This window comes from Chanos chanos, chromosome 13 (assembly GCF_902362185.1).
Source record: "Chanos chanos chromosome 13, fChaCha1.1, whole genome shotgun sequence".
Lineage (NCBI taxonomy): Eukaryota > Metazoa > Chordata > Actinopteri > Gonorynchiformes > Chanidae > Chanos > Chanos chanos.
In genome coordinates this window covers 3,834,387-3,847,500 of record NC_044507.1, presented here as the reverse complement: position 1 = coordinate 3,847,500, position 13,114 = coordinate 3,834,387, and the positions used below count along the sequence as shown (strand labels likewise).

At 45.0% G+C, this 13,114-nt stretch overlaps 1 protein-coding gene across 1 annotated transcript in view; it reads left to right on the top strand.

Annotated features, from left to right (window-relative positions):
- The window catches only part of syt7a (synaptotagmin VIIa), a 71,612-nt gene extending 59,188 nt beyond the window's left edge, over window positions 1-12,424 (top strand). Inside the window, exons 7-12 of the mRNA XM_030790491.1 lie at window positions 6,899-7,004; window positions 8,279-8,546; window positions 9,128-9,297; window positions 9,898-10,012; window positions 11,030-11,229; window positions 12,320-12,424. Coding sequence (XP_030646351.1) covers window positions 6,899-7,004; window positions 8,279-8,546; window positions 9,128-9,297; window positions 9,898-10,012; window positions 11,030-11,229; window positions 12,320-12,424 — 964 coding nt within the window. The remainder of the gene's footprint in view (window positions 1-6,898; window positions 7,005-8,278; window positions 8,547-9,127; window positions 9,298-9,897; window positions 10,013-11,029; window positions 11,230-12,319) is intronic.
- Window positions 12,425-13,114: the final 690 nt, after the last annotated feature.

The following is a 13,114-nucleotide window of genomic DNA, read 5'->3' as shown; positions in this document are numbered from 1 at the left end:
TACATAAAGGTCTGACGGTCAAGCCAGGCCGCTGGAGCGTCAAATCGGTCGACGAGCACCACAGAACGCCGAGAGGAGAAGAAAAAGATAGACGGTACGAGAGAGAGAAAGGAGGAGTGAAGAAACGCCAAACGTCACAGAAAGAACGTCTCTGTGTTCACTGCCAAACGTCAGAGAGAACATCTCTGTGTTCACTGCCAAATGTCACAGAGAACATCTCTGTGTTCACTGCCAAACGTCAGAGAGAACATCTCTGTGTTCACTGCCAAACATCAGAGAGAGAACATCTCTGTGTTCACTGCCAAACGTCACAGAGAAAGTCTCTGTGTTCACTGCCAAACGTCACAGAGAAAGTCTCTGTGTTCACTGCCAAACGTCACACAGAGAACGTCTGTCTTCACTGCCAAACATCAGAGAGAGAACATCTCTGTGTTCACTGCCAAACGTCACAGAGAAAGTCTCTGTGTTCACTGCCAAACGTCACAGAGAAAGTCTCTGTGTTCACTGCCAAATGTCACAGAGAGAACGTCTGTGTTCACTTCCAAACATCAGAGAGAGAACATCTCTATGTTCACTGCCAAACGTCACAGAAAAAGTCTCTGTGTTCACTGCCAAACGTCACAGAGAATGTGTCTGCATTTGTTGTAAAACGGATGATTAAGTAAGGCAAACATTTTCACACAGGGCTCTCAGGTCTCAGGTTGACTGATTAGCTGTGTGGAACAGTCCATCGCGGAGGATCTAAGGAATATTGACCTGAGACACTGACAAATCAATGAGAACAAATGATAAACAAAACAGCTCACACACACACACACACACACACACACGCATGCCCTCACACACACACACATACCCTCACACACGCACATGCACACACGCATGCTTACACACACACACACACGCATACATATACACTAGGTTCAGGCACTTTGGACTTACATAAAAACAACAACAACGGCAGCAACAACAACAAACAACAATAATAATAATGATAATAGTAATGACAGTAGTAATGATAATAATATGTTTTAACAAATAATTTACAGCTAGTCAAGTTTCCGTTATCTGTTGATATAATCTCATGCAGATAGCGACTTTGATGTTGTCTCGGGTGAAGGCTTTGAGTTTGGCTGGAGTGGTGCATCACTGACCAGGCTCCAAACTTTTATGAAGATTTTGTCTCTCCTTTGCACACGAGTTTCATTACCTCACCAATCATAAACCAAGTCACACGGGGGGGAGGGGCCTCCATCAAAACTTTTGGCAAATGAATGTACCGCCCCTGTGCGACACTGTCTGCGACTCTCCTCAGTGCATCGCACACTGATTCAGCGAAGATCCGCATCGGTAGAAGTGACGAAGTCATCGTGCAGATCTAAACAGCACAGTCGAAACCGAATTTCTCATTGTCCACCCTCCTTAAGATGTTGGCAGATTCTGACTTTGACATAGGCCTGCCCTTCTGCTGTCGTTTTCATGTTTTGTGATCTCAGATAGAAAAAAATGACCCTGACCCTAAACCCAAATGACCCTGACCCTAAACCCAGAGTTCAACCCCACAAGTCCAGTTAGTTTGCTCCCTGTGTTTTAACTCCCCTGAGGGAATTGTCCTGAGATGTCACAAAGTTTCACAAACACACACACACACACACACACACATACACACACACACACACACACACACACACACACATATATATATATATATATATATATATATATATAATACAAAGTTGCTCTGAACTTTTACTTTTGACTTTTTTTCTGGGGGGGGTCAGGGGGGGCCACCAAAGCGGTACATTTTCCAGAGAGACACTTGAAAGAGGAAAAAATGGTGTTGTTTACAGAATAAATTTTCACTGTCCTTGGATCCTTATCTTCCCTGCTGGTAAGGAGGACACATCGACGTACCAAAAGGTCACTGCAAACTTGACCCGTCCCCCCCCCCCCCTCTTTTTTTTTTTTTTTTTTTTTTTTTGATGAATAAAAATGTGCAACGTGACTTGTCGCACAGTCCTGCGTTTTCCGTACTGGCCTACAGAGTCTACCAGATAGTCTCAGCGGCCTGACTCTGTCCTGACGGGCTTCAGTGGTAGGACAGCAGTGCTGAGGAAAATAGGCTTTGTCTCCATACAACTCCTCTTTTAACTTCATCGCCCACTCAACTCCTGTCATTCATCGTCTCCTCCCCCCCTTCATTTTGGCTTTTCTTGTCCCTTTATCCGAATGAAACTTCAAACACGCGTGCGCACGCACACACACGCACACACACACTCACACACACACACACACACACACACGCGCGCACGCGCGCACACACGCACACACACACACACACACACACACGGACACGCACACACGCACACACACACAGACACACACACACTCACACACATACACACACACACTCACACAGACACACACACACTCACGCACACACACGCACACACACGCACACACACACGCACACACACACACACACACACACACTCACACAGACACACACACACTCACACGCACACACACGCACACACACACACACACACACACGCTCACACAGACACACACACACACACACACACACACACGCACGCACACACACACACACACTCACACAGACACACACACACTCACACACACGCACACACACACACACACACACACACGCACACACACGTGCACACACACGCACACACACACAGACACATACACACACTGCGGGGGAAAACAAAAACAGCCTGTTTTAGTCCCGTCTTTTGCGTAGGGTTATCGTAACTGTGACATTAATCATAACCATTCAGCTTAACCATTTTTACTCTGCCCTCGCATCGCCATAGTAACCGTTTGGTGTGTATTTTTGGGAGCTTGCCGCTTCTGATGACAGACAGTGCTGTCAAGCCTCCTCGTGAGTTTTGGGGGTGGGTAGGAGTTGGGTGGAGGGGGGGGGGGCGGGGGGTGTAACACTTCAACAGAAGGGCTGTTAAGCACTAAGCACTTTGTGGTTCACAGAAATCTGTGGCCTCTAAATTCTTCGGCACATCCCTAGCGATTTGGAGTAAGGTAGAACCTTGCAGCTCAACCTGTTTTGCTGTTTTTGTTCTGGAAGCGTACACACAGCTGTCTGGCCCTGAATGAAGCCTGAGTTAGATTAAAGAATTCAGTTTGAGGGACGTTGAAGAATCTCTCTCTTTTCTCAGGGAGAGAGAGAGAGAGGAGAGGGAGAGATGATGATATGTCTTTGCTTTCTGAATTTGTCCTCGTGTTTAAGGTCACCCGTCCTGGGGATCCACCCCTCCGTCTCTCACTTTGACACCTGGGCCGTTCCTCACTCTCCCACCTCACTCCCCCACCTCACTCCCCCACCTCACTCCCCCACCTCACTCTCCCACCTCACTCCCCCACCTCACTCCCCCACCTCACTCTCCCACCTCACTCCCCCACCTCACTCCCCCACCTCACTCCCACGTTCTCGTCCTTTTCCATCCGTCATTTTCACTCATCTCTCCGCTCCTCTGCAGTTCAGTGTGTGAGGGCTCCACTAACGGCGATGTTCTCCAAACTCACTCTAATTAACTAATTAACCAATCAAACAATTAACTAACTAACCGATTAACTAATTATCCAATCTTTGGTCCTAACCTAACCCAGTGACTGAAAAGCTTATTAACGAGTTGCTTCAATGATCATTCATTGGTTTCGCCACACCCCACATAACCTCTTACCCTTTCCCTCTCAATCTTTCTAATCTTCTCCTAAACTGACCCTCTGTCTCCCTCCCCCCCGTCTGTCTGTGTGTCTGTCTGTATGTCTGTGTGTCTGTCTGTCTGCCTGCCTCTCTGTCTGTCTGTCAGCCCGTCTGTTTGCCTCACTTTGCTCTGCTTGCTATTTTCAATATCTTTTTTTTTTATCATTTCTTTGTTTTTCCTGCCTATGTCTGTATGTCTTCAACAATACAATCATACATTCACAATGGGTACCTAATGATTGAGTCAAGAACTAAGAGACTAAACAATCACTTCCCTGTATATATATATATATACATATATAGACACCCTGAAGGCTTGAGTGGTCCTGATGACAGACAGACAGACAATGTTTTTGGGGGTTGTTACCGCACCCAGACCCCATCTCCCCTCCTCCCTCAGTGAGCACTTGCTTGCATACTGCATTAGAGTATGTGAAGAGCTCCAGTGTTTCTGAATGGTAGTGATGATGTGTCCTGAGTGTGTGTGTGTGTGTGTGTGTGTGTGAGTGTCTCTCTCTCCCTGTTTTAGAGGGCTGGGTCCCAGCAGTCCGGCCCATCAAGAAACACTGGCTTTCAGCACAGAGCAAGTCTATCACGCTAGCCTCAGCGCTGGAAACATTAGTCTGTGTGTGTCTTACATAGAGAATAATTTAGATTATAACATAGCTAGCATAGCCATAACTGTACATGACTCAATAACAGAGATATAAACGTGTTATTACTGTGTTATTAAGGATGCAAAGTGGCTCAGTTTGGTCAGATTAATTTAGTATTGTTTCTCAAAGCTAACTGAGGTACAGGAATGGTGTTTGGTCTCATTTAACTTCATTCAGGCAAATGCAGACGTGCAGTTAGTTTAATATCTTAGCTTCATCAGCATTAACACTCTTAGCAGTAGTATTTTTAACATACGATGGACGGATAGTGAACTTTGTACACAGATATCACACAAATGAGGAGAAACATTCAGGTGTCAGGTGCAGAACTACTTGACTGAAGGAGCACACAATCTGTAATCTGGGATAATCTGGAACATGAAAAATGAATCTGTGTCATGTCCTAAATCCCACTGACTGAGGGAGATTTTCTAAGACGGACTGGGCCTGTCTGTTTCCCAGCACTCTAAAAAGATGGATATCTTTTCCATTCACCTTCTCCCTCTTCTCCTGGCCTGTGGCTTTGCTCTGTGTTCTCTTCATCTATGGTGTGTGTTTTCTCTGTCTCTCTTTCTCTTTCTGATTCTTTATTGTGTTCTCTCCCTCCCTCCCTCTCTCTCCCTTTCTCTCTCTCTCTCTCTCTCTCTCTCTCTCTCTGTCTCTCTCTACTGAAAGATTGCTTCTTCCTGGTCTTGCTTCTTCCCTTTCTTTTCAGAAACTAATCTTGTGTACATTGTAAACTATTATTTCTTCTCTCTGTTCTTCTTCTTGTAACGTTTTCTTGAACTCTTTTGACTCTCTCTCTCTCTCTCTTTCTCTCTCCGCTCTCTGTGTGTCTGCTCCTCTGTTCCTCTCATTCTCTTATTTTCTTATTTGTTTGTTCTGTTTACACAATGCTATGTTGTTGTGAATCTCTCTGATTGACCAGTACTAAGCCGTTCTTGTGTTTCCAGGCCTATCTCTCGCTCCTTGTTTTTTTCTTCTCTCTCTCTCTCTCTCTCTCTCTTGCAGCTCAGTGTATTTCTTGATAACTCTTTGCTGGGCTTTTCTCTCTGTTCCACGCGTGGTTTAGTTTGACCTTCTGTAACCTCACTGACAGTCATGCTATTAATCTGCTGCCTCTACTCTCTTAACAACTTCTCTTAAAAAGCGACTCTCTCTTTGTGTGTGTCTGTCTCTCTTTTTCTCTTTTTCTCGTGCCCTGTTCTCTCTGTCCTTCAGTTGTCCTCTCTGCAGCCTTGCCTTTTTTTTTGTGCCATCCTGTGTCTATGGTCTATACATACAATTTACCGACCCGGCTCTCTCTCTCTCTCACTATATCTGTCTCAGTGCCTAACAGCTCATCAGTGTGTTGTCTCTTCATGTTTTATGTGCCTTGACCAGTGTTGGTTCTCTCTCTCTCTCTCTCTCTCTCTCTCTCTCTGTCTGTCTTTCTGTGTTAAGGAACGTGTGTTATGATGTTTGTAGTGCTATGTGACAGGGTTTATTCTGTTTTATGCTCTGGTTAGTGTCACTGATGGAGACTAACACTCCCACCAGACCCTGACTTATCACAGTGGGAGTACATGTTCCCTCTCTTAGTCAAATATTTCATATTTTCAGCTATTTCTCTTAGTCAAATATTTCAGATCCACTCCTCTGTCTGCTCACGCAGCCTAGCTCACACTCCACTTACTTTTATTGTTCTTTTCTAACGATACTTCATGTCCAACGTGAACACGCACACTTGACAGCAAAACTATGTCCTTTTCTTTTGATATAAATGATGTGTTTTGTTGGCGTTTCATATGTTGTTGAAACTGAAGATGGTTTTGCTTCTGGAGGACTCGTTTTTAAATGATCTATAAATCTAACTTGTGTGATCAGTTTAAAATGAACAGAAAACTCATATGATATTTGGTGTTTTCTTAGAATTATATTGTGCTGTAAATGTGAGGCTTTTTTTTTTCGTGTGATTTGTCAGGTTTGAATATCATGTTGTTGTTGTTTGTTTGTTTGTTTAGTAAACTTCACAGAGGAGGTTTAGTTCTTTCATTCAGCTGTGATTTCTATATACATCAGAATTTCCAGCGTCTCTTAATGTGCGTGATCCTGGAGGACATTAAGCAGGTAGCACTGTTTTATAGCGCTGTGTTTCTCTGACACGACCGTCCCGTCTCTGAGTCAGGACTTTAAACGGGCGTGTTGGGCTGGGCGGGGTGTAGGCACTTGGTGTTGGGTTTGGGTCGGCGTTCAGTGGCAGCTGGTGTGCATTATGACTGCGGGAGGAGGCACTGAACTACTGGTCTGGACTGGTTTCAAACTGGTCACGCTTCTGTTTTAAGACTGTGTGTACTCAGCTCTAACTCTCATTAGAGTCGCATCCAAGATACATACACATACGCACAAGATGAAGTTCATAATGCTTTAAGTCAACTGTTTCTCTCTCTCTCTCTCTCTCTCCCTCTCTCTCTCTCTCTCTCTCTCTCTCTCTCCCTCTCTCTCTGTGGTGCAGTAGGACTAATAAGCCAGGAAACAGTCCTAAGGGACAGCCCCCAGACACTGATGGACACTCCTCTGTGTCAGATCTGGCCAACTCTCTCACTGGAGACATGGTGATGGTAAGAGTGTAAGAGTGCAGCACACACACACACACACACACACACATACACATACACACACACACACACGCACACAGGCAAGCACACAGGCAATTATAACTTACACTTAATTAAACTGGCTCCAATTTATTAGAAAACTTTTTCTCTCTGTTCTCTCTTTTTCTCTCTCTCTCTCTCTTGTTTGTCTGTGACTGAGCTGAATATGGGTGTGCATGTGTCTGGTGTGTGTGTGTGTATGTGTGTGTGTGTGTGTGTGTGTGTGTGTGTGTGTGTGTGTGTGTGTGTGTGTGTGGCTAAGGCTGCTTCATTAGAGACAGTAAGTGGAGTTGGACATAGAGAGTGACAGCTCAGGATAAGTGCACCCTAACCCTGCTTTTATTTTTACCTTCTCCTTTCATTCATCCCTTCATTCTTCCGTCGCCCTTTATTGCATGCCCTGTAAGACTTATAGAGAAATATAGAGACAGAGAGAGATGACAGAACCAGGGTAACTACTGCAGTCCCCACTCCCCTCATCACCCTAATGCTTAATCAGCCTCTCTTTCTCTCTGTTGTTCTCTCTCTCTGCTGGAATGGTTCCATCAGATAGTGGTACTGCTTGGCTGAGCTGTGATTAAGCACAAACTCTGTGTGTGTGAGTGTGTGTGTGTGTGTGTGTATGTGTATGTGTTTGCGTGTGTGTGTGTGTGTGCGCATGTGAGTTTGTATGTATGTGTGTGCGTGCGTTTGTGCGTGTATGTGTTTTTGTGTGTCTGTGTGTGTGTGTGTGTGTGTATGTGTGTGTGTGCGCGTTTGTGTGTGTGTATGTGTGTGTGTACGCGTTTGTGACTGTGTGTGTGTGTGTGTGTGTGTGTGTGTGTGTGCGTGTGTGAGAGTAAAGCTGCACCCTGCTTCTTAAGTACATTAGTGAGGAAATCAAACTGCCTAAGCCTGCCAAACAAAGCAGGCTCCAAGGGCGCACGACCTGCAGTCTCTGTACTTACTCTCTCTTTCTTTTCTTCTTCTTCTCTCTCTGTCTCTCTCTCTTACTCTCTCTCTCTCTCTCTCTAATTCTCTCTCTCTCTCTCTCTCTCTCTCTCTCATTCTCTCTGTCTCTCTCTCTTACTCTCTCTCTCTCTCATTCTCTCTCTCTCTCTCTCTCTCTCTCTCTCTCTCTCATTCTCTCTCTCTCTCTCTCTCTCTCTCTCTATCTCTCTCTCTCATTCTCTCTCTCTCTCTCTCTCTCTCTCTCATTCTCTCTCTCTCTCTCTCTCTCTCTCTCATTCTCTCTCCAGCTGTCACCTGGTTCTGAGGACGATGACCATGAGGGTCCGATCAGTGAGAAGCTAGGTCGGATCCAGTTCAGCGTGGGTTACAGTTTCCAAGACTCTACCCTCACCGTCAAAATCCTCAAAGGACAAGACCTGCCCGCTAAAGACTTTTCCGGAACCTCTGACCCGTTCGTCAAAATCTACCTGCTGCCAGACAAGAAGCACAAACTCGAGACCAAAGTCAAACGAAAGAACCTGAACCCGCACTGGAACGAGACCTTCCTGTTCGAAGGTGAGAGACGGCCAGTAACACGAGGCGTGGTTCCTTTAGGAATTCACGACGTCGCCGGGGTCCGGGGTTGAGTCTGACGCCGTGATAAGTCGTAATAAAAGTCTGCTCCTCAGACACGAGCCGTCGATTTTACTGGAACATAACGGTGAAAAAGTGGAGGCGCCAGAGGAGATTTGGCCAAGGTCACTCCTCCATCAGCGCTGACGGCTCCTTAATACACATCCGACTCAATAAAGGATTCAACCACAAAATCATCACACATCACTCATCTTTTACCCGCATACACACACAGGCATAAAATACCACACTCTTCCTTATTTCATTTTTACACAGTCTTTGCACATTTGAATAAGTTTTGAATATGAAATTTGCTGTTCAGTGGCAGAAGCAAACTTACAACCTTCAGGCATGAATATGTAACCAAGAAACCTCACAGTCTTTAAATGTAATGTTGTGTAAAGTAAATCTCTCTCTCTCTCTCTCTCTCTCTCTCTGTCTTTCTCTCTCTCTCTCTCTCTCTCTCTCTTTCTCTCTCTCTCTCTCACTCTCTCTCTCTGTCTCTCTCTCTCTCTCTCTCTCAGGGTTTCCTTATGAGAAAGTGGTCCAGCGTACGTTGTACCTGCAGGTGCTTGATTATGACCGTTTCAGCAGGAATGATCCGATTGGAGAGGTGTCCATCCCTCTCAATAAAGTGGACTTGGCTCACATGCAGACCTTCTGGAAGGAGCTGAAGCCCTGCAGTGACGGCAGTGTGAGTGTTGCATCCTGGGATTCCAGTGAAACGACTGTGACTGTGTGTGACAGACAGTCTCTTACCGTAGTCACAGTAATCTTAAAGAATGATGGCATTAAAAACACATTTCAGGGGCGCAGCAGTGGTGGGGGGGGGGGGGGGGGGGTAAGGCGGTGTCTTGCAGTGCTGTTGTGAGAACCTTTTTTTGGGCATTAATATTTTGAATCTCTGCTGTGATGCATTTGGTGGTAATTTTTGTGTGGGAATCCAGGTTTCCTCAGGCTGGTGTGTGTGTGTGGACTGGGCTTTCTCTGTTTCTCATTTTTAAGACATTAACAGATAATACACCCCTGGCCATTCTAAACTGACTTTAAAAAATGTAATGTAATGTAAATGATTGTGTAGTATTCACATGTATATACCGTATATACTGTATACATATATATGTGGATTTCATGCTTGTGGATGTGTGTGTGTCTGTGTGTGTGTGTGTGTGTGTGTGTGTGCGCGTGTGGTGTGTGTGTGTGTGTGTGTGTGTGTGTGTGCGCGTGTGGTGTGTGTGTGTGTGTGTGTCTGTATGTGTGTGTGTGTGTGTGTGTGTCCGTGTTTTGTTTCTAGGGGAGTCGAGGAGACCTGTTGGTGTCCCTGTGCTATAATCCCACGGCTAACACCATTACTGTCAACATCATCAAAGCACGCAATCTTAAAGCCATGGACATCGGAGGGACCTCAGGTACATGCGCACACACACACACACCACACGCGCACACACACACACATACACTCACGCGCACGCGCACACACACAAACATACACACACACATACACACCACACGCGCACACACATACACACGCACACACACACACACGCGCACACACCACACACACAAACATACACACACAGACACACACACTGTCATGCCTATGCACACATACGCAAACACACACACACACACACAGATATACACACATGGTCTCACAGCCATGAACACTGAAAGCACCTCAGGCATACACAAACACACAATCTCTCTCTCTCTTTCTCTCTCTCTCGCTCACACACATTTTCACGGCACGCATGTTCATTGTGTTACCAACTGTCTGTTTTTGTTCCTGCCTCTGTTGACATCACTGCAACCGAAGGTCATGCGGAGGTCAAATCGCTCTCACGCCTCTCTGCCGACGCCTTCACGCCTCTTTTATCCCACTGCTTCATCCTTCTCTCTCAGCCCTCATCTGTTTTCTTTAAGTGCCAATAAAAAATTACCGCCGATAGAATGAATTCATTCATTTCCCTAACCTCTCCACTCGTCACCGTTCACAAATCAATTTCATTCCAAAAATCTGAAGAGGCTGAACAAAAGAGAGAGAACATTCCTGTTAAATTTCCCTCCTCCTCATGTCCTTCACTGCTTTCCTGTTTAGCTTTGTGAAACGTACTTGAAGAATTATTATTTGAATAACTCACTTCTTTGGATTCCTGTCCTACTGGTTGTAACACAGTATTTGCATACGTCTTTCTTGACTGTTCCTGACTGAATGTAAAACCGTACTGAGTTATTCTGTACTGTACGCTGAGTCGTATTATTTGTTGAAATTGTTCTTTACTTTGTATTTGGCCTGTAGGGCGAATGCAGAGCCCTATGTTAATGGTCCTTATTTGCATCAACAGTTTGTGATTGGCTGCACACACCCCTATATGAATGTACCTTATTTACATAAATGTCCTGTCCTCCTCTCTGATTGGCTACAGATCCCTATGTGAAGGTGTGGCTGATGCATAAAGATAAGCGTGTGGAGAAGAAGAAGACACGGACAATCAAGCGCTGTCTGAATCCGGTCTTTAACGAGTCTTTCCCCTTCGACGTCCCGGCTCACGTCCTCAGAGAGACCACCATCATCATCACTGTCATGGACAAGGACAAACTGAGTCGCAACGATGTCATCGGAAAGGTACACACACACACAGACACACACGCACACACACAGAAACGCACTTACACAGATATACATACACAGACACACACACACACACACACACACACACCCGCCCCCCACACACACACATGTACACACACAGACACACATTCACACACACAGAAACGCACTTACACAGATATACATACACAGACACACACACACACACACACACCCGCCCCACACGCACACACACATTTACACGCACATACACAGAAATATTCGTAACAAACACAAAAGTAATACTGTTGATAATAGTAATGTCACAATAGTATATACTCACTATTCTGATGCAGTTTTTCTAGAGGAAAAGGTTTTACTGTGTGTGAAGTGTACACACAGGACTCTGAGGAAACCTGAGAATTACATGTTCAACATTTGAGCCACCAAGCTCAAGACTCAAACCAGCAACCCTCTGGTTATCCAACTGTTTTCTTCACCACTACAGTTCATTAACCACACACAATACAAGACCAGAACCATCATTACAATCTTACAAATTAAACAAACTAACTAATAAATAGATCAGTTCTTTCGTCCTTAATCACACTGGGGCCTCTGACTTTGGGCACAATACGAGTTGTAAATTGCTCTGATAAAGTGAATCAGATGATTGAAGACATGAAATATCATGACAACAGAGGTACGGTTACAACAATAATGGTATATCATGGAAGACTGTCAACTATTCAGTGTGACTGCAATCTCTCTCTCTATTCCGCTCTCTCTCTCTCTTTCTCTCTCTCCCTCTCTTTCTCCCTCACTCTCTCTTTCTCTTTCTCTCTCTCTCTCTCTTCCCCCCCTCTCTTCCCCTGTCTCTCTCCCACTCTCTCTCTCTCTCCTTCACTCTCTCTCTCTCTTTCTTTCTCTCTCTCTCTATCTCTCTCTCTCTCTCTCTTCCTCCCCACCTCTCTCCTCCTGTCTCTCTCCCACTCTCTCTCTCTCTCTCCCTCACTCTCTCTCTCTCTCTCTCTCTCCCTCTTCCCCCCCCCTCTCTCCCCCTGTCTCTCTCCCACTCTCTCTCTCTCTCTCTCTCTCTCTCTCTCTCTCTCTCTCACCCTCTCAGATCTATCTGTCTTGGAAGAGTGGACCAGCGGAAGTCAAACATTGGAAGGACATGATGAGTCGTCCTCGCACTAACGTCGCCCAGTGGCACGCCCTCAAAGCCTAATCTGCCCCCCTTCTCCATGACCTCTCCCCCGTTAACCTTTAACCTTTAACCCCTGTGCCCCTTTGACCCTGTCCTTATGCACAAGACTGACTCGCTGCCAGGCTGCCAAACACGGGTACTATTAGCCATCCAATTCTCTCATACCTTTAATCTCTTCTCTTCTCTTCTCTTCTCTTCTCTTCTCTTCTCTTCTCTTCTCTTCTCTTCTCTTCTCTCCCAGTCATTCAATCTTTTGTTGATAATTTGGTGACACTTTGTTGAAGGTTTGATTATGTGATACCTATTAAGAAGTCATCAAATAAGGAACAAAGCAATTATAATTGCACATATATTAAATTGAATATCCTTACTCATTAATATCAGTGAATATATAAATATCTACATCAATATCAATAGATAAAGCAATTATGTCAAATTCATTAGCTTATTCAATCATTTATCATTAAAAAGCCGTTAATGATGCTTTAATTTATTTTAAAGGGACACAGACAAACCTTCACATTAAGTGTTGTCCCAATGGTTCTTTCTCTCCCTCACCTATCATCTCTGTAACATCACTCCATCTAACTCATTGGCCCGAAAAGATCTGATCTTAGATCACAGATCCCCTTCAGACTAGATCTGATCTTAAATAACAGATCCAGTTCAGACTAGATCCCAGACTTCTGGGACCTACCTGTGGAAATCCTA